Below are 15948 nucleotides of genomic sequence, written 5' to 3' on the forward strand. Positions count from 1 at the left end.
AAAAAAAAAAAAAAAAAAAAAAAAAAAAGGAAAAGAAAAGAGGTTTTCAACACGTATGGATAGCTCTGCACCTGGAGAGAATGGGAATTTTACTCTCATTTCGTAGATGTTGGGGAACTGTATCTTCACTTAAGCATAAAGGTATAAGGAGATAAAACACCTTGCGGTCACTGAGTGCCTGGATCTTTTGTTCTTTTCCACGGTGCAGGTTATTACTGCAAGTGCAGCGCATTGTACGTAGGGACGTACTGTGAGGTGAGCGTCAACCCGTGCTCCTCCAACCCCTGCCTCTATGGAGGAACGTGCATGGTAGACAACGGAGGCTTTGTTTGCCAGTGCCGGGGGCTGTACACTGGTCAGAGGTATGTTTCTATCTCTTTCTTAGTGACTTGTAAGGTGAAATATTAAAGCATGGAATCCCTCACAGGATGGGCCACCGTGTTCTTCATTGTTAATGCTGTCTGTTTTTATTCACAGTGAACTCATGAGGGCTTTTTTTGTTTTTTGTTTTCCTTTTTGCATGTGTTTTTCCTTATTTAGATGTCAGCTTAGTCCGTACTGCAAAGATGAACCCTGTAAGAATGGTGGAACGTGTTTTGACAGTTTGGATGGTGCTGTCTGTCAGTGTGACTCGGGCTTTAGGGGAGAAAGGTAAATGGCTTCTTTGATGCTTCGTTTCTGCTGCACCCTTTCCACAGTGTGCCGACCATTAACTCACACCACATCGGGTCAGGACATGGTGATTCTTGTTGGCATTTTTATGATGTACAGACCAAAGTCCTGAGACAGAAGGCTGGATCCAAAATTGCCAGTGCAGGTCCTTGGCCAGTAGCAAATGCTTGTAACCTGGCTGCATTTCTTCATGATTTTTTTTTTTTTAAAGCAAGTACTTGTGACACAATGTCATCTATCCATGAGAAGATACTAATCACGATTTCTCACAGTGTTTTGTACCAACATAGATCGGCATCTAAGCCTTGCTGGGTAGTTACAGTAACTATACTAATTATTATTGTATTAATTCTACTAATTCCCAGAATAAGCCTAAGAGGTGGTTAGGATTTAGATATTTAGACATTTAGATCTCTCAAAAAAATATACACCTATGTATCTTGAGAAAAAAAATGCATAAGAAACTGATTTCAGATGCTATCGCTTCCAAAGTTATTGAAATCAGGCTCAGACACACTCCTTTAATGCCAGCACTCAGTTGATGGAGGCGGGTCGATCTCTGAGTTTTTCAGGCCAGCATGGTCTACATAGTTCTAGCTCAGTTAGAACAACGTAATAAGACCCTGTCTCAGCGGCAAAGCTACTGGATACATGTACCATTTCAGTGCCTAGCAAAGACCATTCAGGTGCGCACTAGACTGCTGGTGCTGTCTGCCTGGAGTTATTCTATATTGTTTTGTCCTTGGAGTCATTATAATCCTGAATTTTGCCCTTAGTTCTGAGGCCCTGGTACATTTGTGGATTTCCCCAATTTTAATCAGTATATTTGTCAAGAATATATCAGTGTTCAGAGTCTTTATTATAATTGCTCATAATTTGCAAGTAGATGATTTTTTTTTTTCCAAATGGGAAAGAGCTTCAGAAACGAGGGTGGCCATGTACAAGCCACATGTTCCCTGTGCCCCTGTTTAGAAAAGCAGAAGGGACTGTCTGTGGTCTATTCTGTGATGGTGACAGGCGTAGGAAGATGACTCTAATGCCAGAAGGAATAGCATTTTAAAATGGAGAGCATTTTCTATCCCCTCATGGGTCTTACAGGACTGTCCTAATCCCAAACAGGGCCATTTTCACTGAAATTCATTCTGGCCTAGGAGAAGGGTGTAGCACACACCACTTGTTAAAATGTAGCACTTAGCTTTTAAAATTGCTAAATGATAGCTTGATCGGGAAACCTGTGATCAGCCTATGTTTTAACCTATTGAACTGGTTTAGTTATCTATTAATTCTGGAAAAAAATGCAGCTAGATATTGGCTTGATGTGGTTGGCTCCCAAATCTCCATTCAGCCTATGACCATGTAACTGATCCACAAAAGGCCTCTTCTGGTTCCCGCTTTTTGGATATTTCCTGAGTGTTTCCCATCCAGCTTTGTTTTTGCATCTCTTATGAAGGATGGGTGTGTTTAGCGTTCATCCGGAAGGATTCTAGGACAGGTGCGGTCTGCCATGCACTGCAAAGGGTCTCTCCTTCTTCTTGGCAGATGTCAGAGTGACATCGATGAGTGTGCTGGGAACCCCTGTCGGAACGGAGCCCTTTGCGAGAACACACACGGCTCCTATCACTGTAACTGCAGCCAGGAGTACAGAGGGAAACACTGTGAGGATGCCTCTCCCAACCACTACGTGTCGACCCCGTGGAACATCGGACTGGCCGAGGGAATAGGGATTATTGTGTTTATAGTCGGGATAGTTTTACTGGTGATGGTGTTCGTCCTCTGCCGGAAGATGATCAGTCGAAAGAAGAAGCACCAGGCTGAACCTGAAGACAAACGTTTGGGGCCAACCACGGCTTTCTTGCAGAGACCTTATTTTGATGCGAAGCTGAACAAGAACATTTACTCTGACATCCCGCCCCAGGTGCCGGTCCGTCCCATTTCGTACACTCCCAGCATTCCAAGCGACTCGAGAAACAACCTCGACCGCAATTCATTCGAAGGCTCCGCGATCCCAGAGCATCCAGAATTCAGCACCTTCAACCCTGAGTCTATGCACGGGCATCGAAAAGCCGTGGCTGTGTGCAGCGTAGCTCCAAACTTGCCTCCGCCGCCGCCTTCCAACTCACCCTCAGACAGCGACTCCATACAGAAGCCTAGCTGGGACTTTGACTATGACGGTAAGGGCATGACAGGCGTGACGTTTTCTGTCTCGCAGGTGCTGTTCCTGGCTTGGTGGTTTACGGGGCTGATGATGAATGACGCTTTCCAATCTGAAATGGTCATGAAAACTCGTTTGGATATTTCAATTATTGGCTGGGGATTGGGAGCTTTAAGTTATTTTTATTAAATTAGATCTAGTTGTGTTCTAATTAATATTCTAGATGTAACCGACACACATTATCAGCTTTGATTTGGGGGTGTTTTATTATAACAAGAAATAATGGGGGTCACTAAGATACTAATTTTTGTATTACTTGTTGAATCTGTTGAGAATATGTTCTATTGTTTTGTTTCTAGGATGCATGCTCCTCTAGCTCGTTCCCCCTCCCCTCTCCGGCCTGCTAACTGCTAACGCAGCTCAGATACTTTCCTACGAAGTGTAGCCATGAGTCTTAGGGAACTTGGAAGTCACCGCTTACCTGCCATCTCTCCCTTTCAGCTAAAGTGGTGGATCTGGATCCTTGTCTCTCCAAGAAGCCCCTGGAGGAAAAGCCCTCCCAGCCATACAGTGCCCGGGAGAGCCTGTCCGAGGTGCAGTCGCTTAGCTCCTTCCAGTCAGAGTCCTGTGATGACAATGGTAGGTTTCACATGCTGACATTGGATGCTATGGCCGCTTTGAAGTGCTGCTGGCGTTCCTTATGCTGTATCCGATGTATAGACACATACCTCGTAGATAGACCGGGTTCCCTAATTAAGTATGAAAACATCCTATGTCCCCGTTGGTGTAAATGTACAATGTGGTATAAGTACTTGCATGAACCTACACAGGGGAAGTATTTAAAGGTAGCTCAGTCATAGGGCACTTGCCTAGCATGCACAGGGGCCTACATTCAGTCTCAAGTATAGTCAAATAAAACAATGTTCTTAATCAAGAGTTGTTTTAACTATAGTAATAGGAAAGAAAAACATGTTAATTTTCCTTGTTTGGCTACTCTTATACTTTTTTGCATAACAGTAAGTGTTATGGAATCTTTGTGGGGTTTTTCAAGATCTCTGTAACAGTTTTTCTGAACATGCAGTACACACGCACATAACATGCACCCTCTGAGAAAAGATATGTAGAAGTCTGAAATGTTCGCTTCTGGTCATACCTTCGGTATTACAAGGTTTTGTTTGTCTCTTCCCCAACCACCGCTGCCCCAGCTCCCATTTGGATCAGAGCGTTCTGACTGAGAGCAGAGTTTAAGAGACGGCTAGTAAGTCGGATTATATTTCTAACAAAGAAGGTTTGGCAGCGGGTTCTATGACTCCAGTTCTGTTTATCTGGTGTTCCCCCCCAGGGTGGATTGCGCTGATAGACAGCTTTGCCATATTAGCACGTGTACAAAAAATTATCAGCTCCACGATAGTGCTTATCGACTGGAAATAATTGAATCTCAGATAGTATGGGCTCCATTTTTAATTTTTCTCCTCATGTAAAACTGCAGTGTATTTACATATTAAGAGTATCTTATCATTGGAAAGAAGAAACTTGCTAATAACTATCACTTCAAAAATAACATAATCCATGACCAGAGTAATGTAAAATTTACAATGACTACATCTTTGGGTCTCTGGATCTGCTGATCTATAAAACTTTGCAGAGCCCTTTTCTTTATGAAAGATGACTCTATTTTCATTACTTACAGCACACCCTTGTTTATTCTTGGGTAGAGAGTATGGATGTATTATTGCTTCTTAAACCATCAAGAACAAACCAGGATTATGTCTTCCTTTAGTTTCAATCCTAAAATGTTTGTTTTGCCAGCTTAAATGATTTATACTTTGGCCCTTGTATAAGTTTAATGCTGTTCAAAAATACATTTAAGAATTTTGTCAATAATTTTCATTTTCTAGTTCTTTTTTTTTTTTTTTTTAATTGTTGAAACCCCATTCTTAACAACATTCAGACACTTTGGAGAAGTCATTGTCAGATTAGTTACAAAGCTAATTTTGGGGCAGTAGCAGCGTGAGGCAAAGCCTGCAAGGGGCTGTCCGTGTTTTTAGTCCCTACATCAGTCAGTCAGTCATTTTCAGTCATAAACTTGAAGTCAGAGCCATGTCCGCACAAATCATTTCATTGGCAGTTTTAGTCGCTAGCCATACACTTAACGGCTCAAGAGAGTGCAGACGGTTCTCGTGTGGTTCTGTAGTTTAGGAGGAAGGATGCTACGTCTCAGAGCAAAGTTCAGATGTCAGTGGGGCCCGCCTCGCCGAAAGCTCTGAGGGAGGTTTTGCTTTCCTCCGTTCTCCCATGCCTAGAACTCACTCACGTTCCCGGTAATTAAGGCCTCTGCTTTGACCATTCCTTTTACTCCCTGATCAGAACCTGTGGTCGGAATGCCAAACTCCACAGGGTTACAGCTGGGATAGCCCTGTGACAGGCCATTCCGGTCCCCTCAGCTCACCCAGCCAATGCACGGCGATCTCTCCCCATCCCCCTCATGAGAGCCTTAGTGACAGCAGGAAGCTTGTCTTGTTATGTTTTCTTCCATGCATTAGGTTAAATAGTCATTAGATCTCCGGATTAGAATGTACCCAGTTTACAGTTTATGTTGATGTTGGTACTTTAAAACAATATGCAAATGACAAGAGCAATCTGTATGGCATCTACGACATGAGAAGTACATGCTAAGCAACAGGGACACACCCAGTCTTGTAATTATGTCTCCCTAGAGTTCTTTATTCTCAGATAATAAACCAGTTCCTTGAACATGTAATCCTTTGTCCAGGAGATGTAAATCTGAATTGGTTTCCCCCTGATATACTCCATAACTATAATTGTATAAAATACTTAGCTAAATCTTTTCCCCTAGCTTTTGCTAAACCTTGGTTATTTCATTCATTTGGCTAATGGTGGCAAGCCTATAGCTTGATTTGAAGTGTCTTGAGACCTGAACTAGCGAGTTAGTGCAGGGGTCTCACATAATTATCTAGTGGTCTCAAAGCATTCATTTCACATTTTAGGGGAGAAATTGCATTGAATTAAGAAATTTTACTTAATGCGCTGTTTTCTACTAACTAAGGATTTTCCTAATTGGCTCCTTTTGTGCCTTTTTACAAGCTTCCATAGTGACTGTAATACACCTTGTCAACGCTGTCGTTGACACGGTGAATAAAGAAGGTATAAGTGTCTGTATTTTGTGTCTGTGGTTTGCAGTGACTGTAAGTGGGGTGGTGTGAGTCTGCCTATTGTCCTGTTATTAAAATAGTTTATCCTTTGGGGAGGTTTGGTGGCTTTCATTTTGGGACATTTATGTTCACAGTATAAGTGCATTGTGAAAATGTCTGTATGCATGTCTTTTCGTTACTTGTTTTAAACATAATGGGTTGCTGTTGAAGACTTGGGGCTGGTTTCCAGCGCCAGTTTCTGACTGAGTACGTCTATGTTGAGCCTGAGAACTTTTGTTTTGAGGAAATGTCCAGTTGATTTGGATCTAGAAATCTCCTGATGTGAAATCAGTGCTTTCAAATGACTTACCTAGACAATCAAGAGGGCGCGCACACAGGGTTGGAGAGATGGCCCAGTGGATAAAGTACTTGGCCCCCAGGTGCGAGGACCATCGTTCAGATCTGCATGTAAATCGGTGACTCGGTGATCTGCTGATAATTCCTGCCTTGGAAGGCCGAGGCCAAGAATCCTCAGAGCAAGCTTAAAGCTGGCTCTAAGACTCTTTCGTTTGTTGACCCTGCATAAGGAGAAAGGGAAGCTGAGGATGAGTCTCAGTGTCCACCATGGGCTTCCACACGCACATACATACATGCACACACACATACACACATGCACACACACATACATATGCTCTGTGCCCCTGCCCCCCACCACCCGTGAAAACTGCAAAGTGCAAACTGTATTCAGACAGCACCAGCAGTAAATACACAGGACTCCTCTGCAAGGACCCATCAGCAGGCACATCTAGGTGGACGGGGCAAGGTTATCTGCTAGATTTCGAGGAGGACAAGTGTGACTTCAGTCACAGCTACTAAAGGGCTTAATCTATTTTCTTAAAAGTACTGTGTTTTCACTTTGAGAATCAGAATGTTATCTATATTTTGTCTACCCAGTTTTAGCTGAAACAGGACGACATCTCAATATCTTAACTATTGATAAGTTTAAAGAAGCAGAAATTTAAAGTCTTCTCAATGTGGATTTCTACTGATTTATCTTCTTATCTGAAGTGAATTTAAAGTTGGAAACGCACCTAAATTTAAAGGGTTTTCAAATGCTTAGTGTACAACAAAAGTTGCCAGCTCTTATTTATAAAGGAATTTAGTATATTATAGAAGATGTGTAAAAAGTGCCATAATTTCCCTAAATACTTTTATTTATATTTTTGAAACATCTGTCTTTTCCACTCTTATTTAAACTCCTACCAGAGATATCAGTCAGCAGCTATTAGTTTGTCATAAATTACTTCATTGTCATAGTTTTCCTGGCCACAGTTCTTCTTGCCATGATGATGATTTACCTGCTGGGTCACACTTGACCCACATTGTCTTGTTGAGATGTCACAATAATCTGTGAGATTTTCATCTCATTTCTGATAGAAAACCAACCTGAAGCTTAGCCAGGCCGAGGACCCCATGGTCCTGAGTCCTTTCTATTCATTTCTTTCAACTTGGGGCCAGAGTTCTGCATGTAATGTGGTCACTGGGAGAGAGAGTACAGTCGCAGGGTTGATGGGAAGAGGCCATGCCGTGAAGTAGCTAATTCAGGAGCTCACTAGAGAAGGATAACAGTATAAATAGAAAAACCATAGTGAACATGAGTAAGGCGTTGGGATATGGTCAACTTTTGGCTGTCTCTGAGTGTGTAACACCAGTTTCTCCAAACTTACACTTTTGAAGGTTCTCCCGTGTGCTAATGTGTGTGTGCGTTGTGTAGCTCACGGTTTTAGATTGTCCCTTAAGTAACCAATTAGTTTATTTATTTAATAATAATATTTAGTTTTTTATCAGCATCTGTAGTTTATCATTTTCCTGAGGCAGTTGTTTCCCTGGAAACACACAGCAAAGCCTCTGGTTTATCATCTCTTGTCTCTTCCTTCTTGCCCATATCCCGCTTAGTTTGAGCATCATGATTTTCTCCTCTGTGATCATTAGCCGAGAGTGAGGTAAAGACAGCGTGTCCGGCCGCCTGGGCCTTTACAGACCCGTTATATTGTTCCATGTGCTTATCTGGGTTGCCGTTTCAGCCAAGTCTGTCAATTTTAATTATCGATGTTTTCTTTTCTTTCTACTCTGCCACCAAAAGAATCCTTGGCTGCTCCTGACCTCAGCAAACCAAGAGGTGACTTATGCATGCCAGCTCTCCATTAATAATCACTAAAAGTCATTGGTCAAGCTCGACCCAATGATGGCACGCTTCTCTCGGGTGCTTGATGCTACCCCAGTAACATAACCTCTTGTTGTGCACTGCCTTGTAATATGGATCACCTAACCTTCTCCCGGCTCTCAAAACAGAAACACCTACCCTTGGTTTTCTTTAAAGAAAACAACAAGCAAAAAAAAAAAGGGGGGGGTCATTTTCAAACTTTAAAATGGTAACAAAAATTGATTGTTATAGCTTATCATAATTATTGTGTTTTTTTAAACACGTATTTGGTTATATTTTGTTTGATTTAGGGACATGGTTTGCTGCACGGCCGGTATTAAAATAATTCATTGTTCTATTCATGGCTAATGAAACCAGTATAACTACCACTGCTACCTTTACTACTGAGTTTAACATGTTAAAAGCTATTTTTATTATTTTTAGATTTGCCTTAGTTAGTATTTTTTTGGATGGCAAGCAGCACAAAGCCCAACGATGTTTGGAATTTCCCCCAGTAGAGACCTTCTGCTTGAAAGCCTTTTACTAACTTCCTGTACCGCCTTCTTATGGAACAGGGTCAGCAGTTACAGAAGGAAAGTTGAAGCATGGTTAGGGTTGTTTGAAAAAAGAAAAAAACAAAAACCTGCATGTGTTTTAAGTGGTATAGTTGCTTCTGTAGGAACTCTGTTGCCTTGAATGTCAGATATGTACTAAAACCTCAAGTTCACATTCCGGAAATAGTCACTGTGTCGGGGCGGGGTTTGCAGAGAGATGGGCTTGGGATGAATGCACACATACTTCTGTGTCTTGTGCCTGATACTCTTGAGCTCTCTCCCCGAGGCATAGAAGCTGAGAGAAACAAACTGAAATCTTGTTTCCTTTCCTACCAAGGGTACCACTGGGATACATCAGACTGGATGCCAAGTGTCCCTCTGCCAGACATACAAGAGTTCCCCAATTACGAGGTTATTGACGAGCACACGCCCCTCTACTCGGCTGATCCAAACGCCATTGATACTGACTATTACCCTGGGGGTTATGACATTGAAAGTGACTTTCCACCCCCACCAGAGGACTTCCCTGCACCCGACGAACTGCCACCATTGCCTCCAGAATTCAGCGACCAGTTCGAGTCCATACACCCACCCAGGGACATGCCTGCAGCAGGTAGCTTGGGATCTTCCTCCCGGAGTAGGCAGAGGTTCAACCTGAATCAGTACCTGCCCAATTTCTACCCCGCCGATATGTCCGAACCTCAGAAACAAGGCGCTGGCGAGAACAGTCCATGTAGAGAACCCTACACCCCCTACCCTCCAGGGTATCAAAGAAACTTCGAAGCGCCCACCATAGAAAACATGCCCATGTCTGTGTACACCTCGACGGCTTCCTGCTCCGACGTGTCAGCGTGCTGTGAAGTGGAGTCTGAGGTCATGATGAGCGACTACGAGAGCGGGGACGACGGCCACTTTGAAGAGGTGACGATCCCTCCGCTAGATTCCCAGCAGCATACGGAAGTGTGACGCTCAAACTCCTCCCCAAAGTGCCTGGACTTTCATGAACCTAGAGATGCTACCAGTGACCTGGTGACCTCCGCCGTTGTTCTTTTGCAGCCATTTGGGCCTGGCCACTTCTCGGTGAGCCACGGTAGGCGTGGCTGCACGGAGTCACAGCCTCTTGACATGTTAGCCATTTCCAGTGTCCTAACTGACTGTAATCGACCAGGTTTTCAACCCCTGAGCATCTTTTCGTATTTAGATTTGTCTCTGTTAAATTGATGAAACAGAAATCGGTCCTGTCGTCTTGTTAGCATGATTCATGTATTTATATAGATCCGATTATTTTAATTTTTGCTTTCTTTGTGTAAATTTTATGTACAGATTTGATTTTTTTTCTTTTTTTTTTTTTTACCCCTCTCCTAGTTTTAACTAGGTTTTCAGGACGCCTCGTGTGTTTGTTTTCTGCTGGTTCTGTGTGGTGTTAGCGTCGTTTGCCTAGCATCTGATTTTCTGATGTAACCAGGGTTCCACGCTGTTCTTTCCCACTGAAGTATGACATTACATTGACACATTTCGGTCCAGTGTAGCTGTACATATGGGGTGAGGACGACCTGTTACTGGACATGTCTTATTAAATGGGTTGCTGGATTAGAATTATAAACATTTTTCATTACTGGAAAGTGTGAAGGGGACCTTCTGCATACCTGTTTAGAACCAAAACCACCACGACACGGTTTTTATAGTGTCTGTATATTTGTGATGCAATGGTCTTGTAAAGGTTTTTACTGAAAACTATCATTAGCCAGCCTTTCTTACTGACAATAAATTATTAATAAAATACTTTAGCTTTACTGCCTGGCTTTCTTCTGCATTTATATTGCTGTTCATGAGCCACCTGGTAAATTGAAATAAGGGAGATCAACATAGATGTAAAGTCTCTTTCCAGTTGACAAAGCCAGGCCAGGCCATACATATACATATGCATATACATATACATATACATATACATATACATATACATATACATATACATATACATATAGCCACTAGGTGGCAGTATATGGCCAATAAATGTTTATGGGCATCTGGGTATTCCTTAAGCCCTATACTCTACCAGCTTCCCTAGCGCTGAGATTATAGTTGCCTGCCAACATGCCTATTTGTAAAACACATGAGTTATAATTGTGTGTGTGTGCGTGCGCGCACATGTAAAGTCATACAGTTTAAAATAGCTGACATATGTAAAACTATCCATCTGTGACATTCAACACTTTAAAGCTCTCGGCGTTCTCCTTTTGAATTTTCACAGTACTGTACTGTGCCTATCAGCACTGTGCACTGCTGGAGGAGGGCATCTTGTTACCTTTACTTACTCTGTGGTCTTTGGATGAATCCACTTAGGATTTCGTTGCTGTGAAGAGACACCATGACCACGGCATCTCTTCTCAAGGAAAACATTTCCTTGGGGCTGGCTTACCGTTGCAGAGGTTTCGTTCATCCTGGTGAGAAGCATGTGGCAGGCAGGCAGGCACAGTGCTGGAGAAGGAGCTGAGAGTTCTCATCTTGATCTGCGGGCAGTAGGAGACTGTACCACACTGAACCTACCTTGAGGCTCACACTTCGGTGGGGAAAGCGGGGACTGATCGGTAAGTTTGAAAATGGCGTGTGGAACGGTGCAAAGTAAGGAAACGTTTTGACTTATGAGAGAAGAAGACACATGGGGCTTTGAGAAGGCAAGCTGTCATTTGAATGAAACCGTTAGATGGCTGAGGTGGGCCATACATGAATGTCAGGGAAGTGAGTATTCCAGGTAGAGAATGCTTGTCTGTCAAACATGGAATAAAAGCTGGAGGAAATGAACTGCATTGGAGGTGGGGTCCTCTATGGGCTGCTGAGATGCCTGCAGTAGTGGACCAGGGATTCCAGGCACCATCCTTTTTTGGTCTTTCAAGTTGACATTCCTGTTGGTCCCTGGTTTCTGTTCATAGCGTCAGTCGGCAGAATTGGAATGGGCCAGGAGAAAGGACCTCTTGGGCATTTTATAAAGATTTCAGGCATACAACTAGCCCACTCTAAAGTCTGTGTCCCATAATTACTGTTAGGTTTTGGTTTAGAAAAATAAGTGGTTCGGATATATTTGGAGCTTTGACCTGTGTATGGAGTTAACTCTATGGGTGCGTCACTTAAGTGTGGTACACTTAAACGGGTGTTTGTACCAAGCCTTGCATCCTGCTTGTTCACGTCAAAGGGTAAGATCATTTTCCAAATACTATCTATCCTGGAGCTGCAACGCTCCATCAGAAGTTAGTCCTTCACCTAGCTGCTGCTTTTCAGACATTTTCCATTTCTCTATGGCACTTGCAGCACTAATGCCTTTCAATATTCATTTTTTGCTTCTCTTCAGGCCAGGTTTCTAGAAATGTGTGGGTCCTTTGTTTCGAGGACATTGCTCGTAAGGTGAATTCCAGTAGTGTAAAAGCTAGAGCTTCAACAAGTGTCCTGCTGCAAATTCTTCAGCACTGAGGGTCTCCACTGTGAGGGAGTGACGGCATTTTTCCCCCTTCCCTTTCTCCGAGAGAGCAGCCCAGCGGGGGCCAGCAAGGCCAGAGAACTGGAGACAGTCCTACCCTCCATTCTCCTTCTGAAAAACAAGTTCAGGAAAACTTATTTCGGTGAAAATAAGATCCAGACAGGGAATGAGTCATTTCTGTGACGTTAGCTTTAATGTTGATTTCATCTTCCAGGAGCTCGTGTAGAAGGTAGGTTTGAGGTTTGTCATCCATGAGACCTCACAGCGTATAATCCTGACCCTCCACTCCACTTGGTTTTAGCAAATGGTACCCTGTGCACTGCCTCCGCTGGCTGGCTGGCAGTGGGGGGAGAACAGATCTGCCAGATCCAGGGTACCGAGACTCAGTCGGGAGCTCTGAAGGTCACCGCGGATGGTTTTCTCTATTGCACATTCACTCTGTGTACTTTCTGATTGCTCTTCGGCAAAGACATTAGGTTCAGTTTCAATTAGCGCACCAGCTGAGGGGAGAGTTGTTCGTCAGAATTTAATTTCCTCACTCGCAGTTTACAGCCTCTGCTGTGAACAGAACGAACTACTCGAATCGAATAAAAAGGGAGAGCTTTTTTTTTTTTTTTTTTTTTTCCCCCAAGAAAACCCCAACGCTTACGAACACTCAGGCACTTAACGCCCCGGTTGTCGAGCTTGGATGTGTAAGAGGCTACCTTTCCAAGTGATGCTAGACCCTGGTGGGAGAAAACGTGATCTATTCATTTCAATGAAAATGTCATCGGACCCAATACATCTTGCAAAGTGCTAACAGTGCCTGTGTATGCAGACCAGATGATGAATAGGAGCTATTTTTCTACATCATAGCCATTATCCAATTATCTCACGGGGTAAGATGGAATTGCCAAAGTACCTAATGACTATCGCTTCAATTCATTTTAATGTTTATGGGTCCTAACCAATAGTTTTGATGCAAGGATGCACCTCTCCTGAGCATGGGGTTGACCTCCAGTCAAACACTTGGGAGCACAGATCTACTTTCTCAAATCTACAATGTTAGCCTACCTGCAAGTCAGAAATGCTGGTATATATTTACATGTTCTAGTTTCTGTGATGGGTATATGTATATATATATATATATATATATATATGTATGTATATATATTTAAATTGGATTCTCATAGGTTTTGGTTTTCTATATATTTATGTAATGCTTCTTTTGGTATATATAGTTTTGATATACATAGTAAAATGTTTACTTAGTATTCAAGCAGATTCATATTTATCCTTTCAGCTCACAAATGTTGTGTGTGTGTGTGTGTGTGTGTGTGTGTACTAAGACCTAGGCACAGTAGCACAGGACTGTAGTCCTGGCATTTGGGAGGTGGAGGCAGGAGAATTATAAGTTCCAGGCCAGTTTGAGCTACGTAGCCAAGAGTCAATCAATAAATAAAACCTAAAATTTACTCCGTTGGCAAATGTCCTATTTTGGCAAACTGCATGAGAAATGTCCCCCACGGGTTCATATATTTGAACAAGCAGTCTCCAGTCAGTGGTACTGTTTCCAGAGATTAGGGGGTGGGGTCTTGTTAGAAAGAGTCTATGCCTGAAGGTGAGTTTGGAAACTTTGTAGCCAGCCTCCCCTTCCGGTCTGTTTGTGGTGGAACCTACACTCTCTAGGCTTCCTGCCATGGCTTCTTGCTGTTACGCCTCTCTGCCATTACAGATCCTCCCTCAGTAGGTATCCGTAAGCCCCAAGCCCCAAATAAAGCTTCCCTCATATGTTGCCTTGGATGCTTTACCACAGCAACAGGAAAGTAACTCATAGCTGTAGTTATACTATACATTAGATCTTGATCTAGTACTGCTCAAGCTGTATACATAAAACCATCTGACCTTTGACCTCCACCTCATCTCTTCCTCATGACCTTCGCACCTGACACCTAGTAGCCATTTTTTCTTCTCTCAGTTTCTATGTATCTGGGTATTTTTTGTTTGTTTGGTTGGTTGGTTGATTTTTGTTCTGCAGTTAAGTGAAACCAGGTATTTTTCTCTATCTGACTCTTCTGCCTTAATAGCATGACGGCTTCCAAGTTCATACAGGGATGTCTTAGTTAGGGTTCCCATTGCTGCAACAACACCACCGTGACCAAAAAAGCAAGGAAAGGGTTTATTCAGCGTATACTTCCATATTGCTGTTCATTCTGGAAAGAAACCAGGTTTGGAACTGAACAGGGCAGGAACCTAGAGATGCGAGCTGGTGCAGAGGCCACAAGGGGACGCTGCTGACTGGCTTGCTCAGTCTGCTTTCTCATTGAACCCAGGACCACCAGGCATCACCCACAGTGGGCAGGGTCCTCCCCCATCAATCACTAATTGAGGAAATGCCTTACAGCTGGATCTTAGAGCGGGATGTCCCTTCCTTTCAGATAGCTCTGGTTAGTGTGACAAGCCGGATGTAAGACGAGCCAGCGCAAGTGTCAGTTTTTAGAGTTTCCTTTTCTATAACAAAAAGAAAATATCTAGTTGTTTGGGAGATGTTTTAATAAAATACATCTATTTAATTTTCAAAACTGAACAATGACAGTGTTAAGTAAGTTAAGGCACAGGACAATTTCAAAGTATCACACGAGCAACAGTCAGACTTTTCTGCTAAAAGCACTGACACGGGAAATTTCAAGCTAAAAATGCAGGGAGTCTGTATTTGCGAATTGATCATTAGCTGAGGCTTAATTTTTAAAGAAATTTATTGATTCTTACTTTCTAATGAGTATTTGCCTGCGTGTATGTCTGTTTACCATATGTGTGCCTGCACCCTCGAAGGTCAAAAGAGGCCAAGGGTCTCCCAGAACTGGAGTTACACATGGTTGCTAGTTACACATGGTTTCATGTATGGGTGATGGAAATTGAGTATTGGTCCTATGTAAGGCTTAATTTTGTAGGGAATAGGGCCTTTGGGCATCAAATTATCAAGTTTAACCTTCCCCCAAATTATCAGTCTACTTTCTAGAAAGGCAATTTTCATAAATTTGATAATTTGGAATCCCACATTTTATTGCACTCATAAATAATAATTTTAATGCTCCTTTGAAAATTCTAAGTATATGTGCCCGTGTGTGTGTGTGTGTGTGTGTGTGTGCATTGTTTGCTATACATGATGCATTTGTATAAACATGCATGCCATAGGATGTGAAGGTCAGAGGACAACATTGTGGAATCAGATCTCTCGTTCCACCGTCACATAGATCCCAGATGTCAAATTCAGGTCACCAGGCTTGGCCAGCAAGTGCCATTATCTGCTGAGCTGTCTCACTGACTCAATATGGAAGAATTTTAAGACCACCAACACCATTAGTGTCTCATCTTGCTAGTTCTCCCTGCCCCACTGAATCCATACCTTATGTAAGGAAGATGCTGAAGAACACAAAGGTTAAAAACTTGGTATTACAAGGATTCTATTGATGAATTGTTGAGCGAGTATTTGTGGGAGTCCTACTTTACCAGCTCCAGAGAGAACGAGGCAGAGAGAGCCTCCCCCTCTGGAGAGAGCTCACCATTTGCAATGCAGCTGATCAAACACTGAGTCTGGATCCAGTGAACCTTCATCTCAAAAGATGTACAAACACTGACTTCCTCAGTAAGTGCCAACGATGTCTTACTATGCACAGATTGCCATAAGGGATATTTTCTCTTTCTCTTTCTCTTTCTCTCTCTCTCTCTCTCTCTCTCTCTCTCTCTCTCTCTCTCTCTCTCTC

At 42.8% G+C, this 15948-nt stretch overlaps 1 protein-coding gene across 11 annotated transcripts in view; it reads left to right on the forward strand.

The window, feature by feature from the left end:
* Fat1 (FAT atypical cadherin 1) overlaps nucleotides 1–10526 on the forward strand; it is a 120221-nt gene extending 109695 nt beyond the window's left edge. For 7 of the 11 annotated variants that reach the window (XM_029532038.1, XM_029532036.1, XM_029532043.1 and 4 more), the window contains 7 exons: nucleotides 209–362; nucleotides 541–651; nucleotides 2212–2843; nucleotides 3326–3463; nucleotides 5930–5989; nucleotides 8120–8155; nucleotides 9071–10526. In XM_029532038.1, coding sequence (XP_029387898.1) covers nucleotides 209–362; nucleotides 541–651; nucleotides 2212–2843; nucleotides 3326–3463; nucleotides 5930–5989; nucleotides 8120–8155; nucleotides 9071–9699 — 1760 coding nt within the window. In that variant the 3' untranslated portion in view covers nucleotides 9700–10526. The remainder of the gene's footprint in view (nucleotides 1–208; nucleotides 363–540; nucleotides 652–2211; nucleotides 2844–3325; nucleotides 3464–5929; nucleotides 5990–8119; nucleotides 8156–9070) is intronic. The other 4 variants (XM_029532042.1, XM_029532045.1, XM_029532044.1 and 1 more) reach the window with 2 other exon arrangements.
* The last annotated feature ends 5422 nt before the right edge of the window (nucleotides 10527–15948 follow it).

This window comes from Mus pahari, chromosome 19 (assembly GCF_900095145.1).
Source record: "Mus pahari chromosome 19, PAHARI_EIJ_v1.1, whole genome shotgun sequence".
NCBI classification, from domain to species: domain Eukaryota; kingdom Metazoa; phylum Chordata; class Mammalia; order Rodentia; family Muridae; genus Mus; species Mus pahari.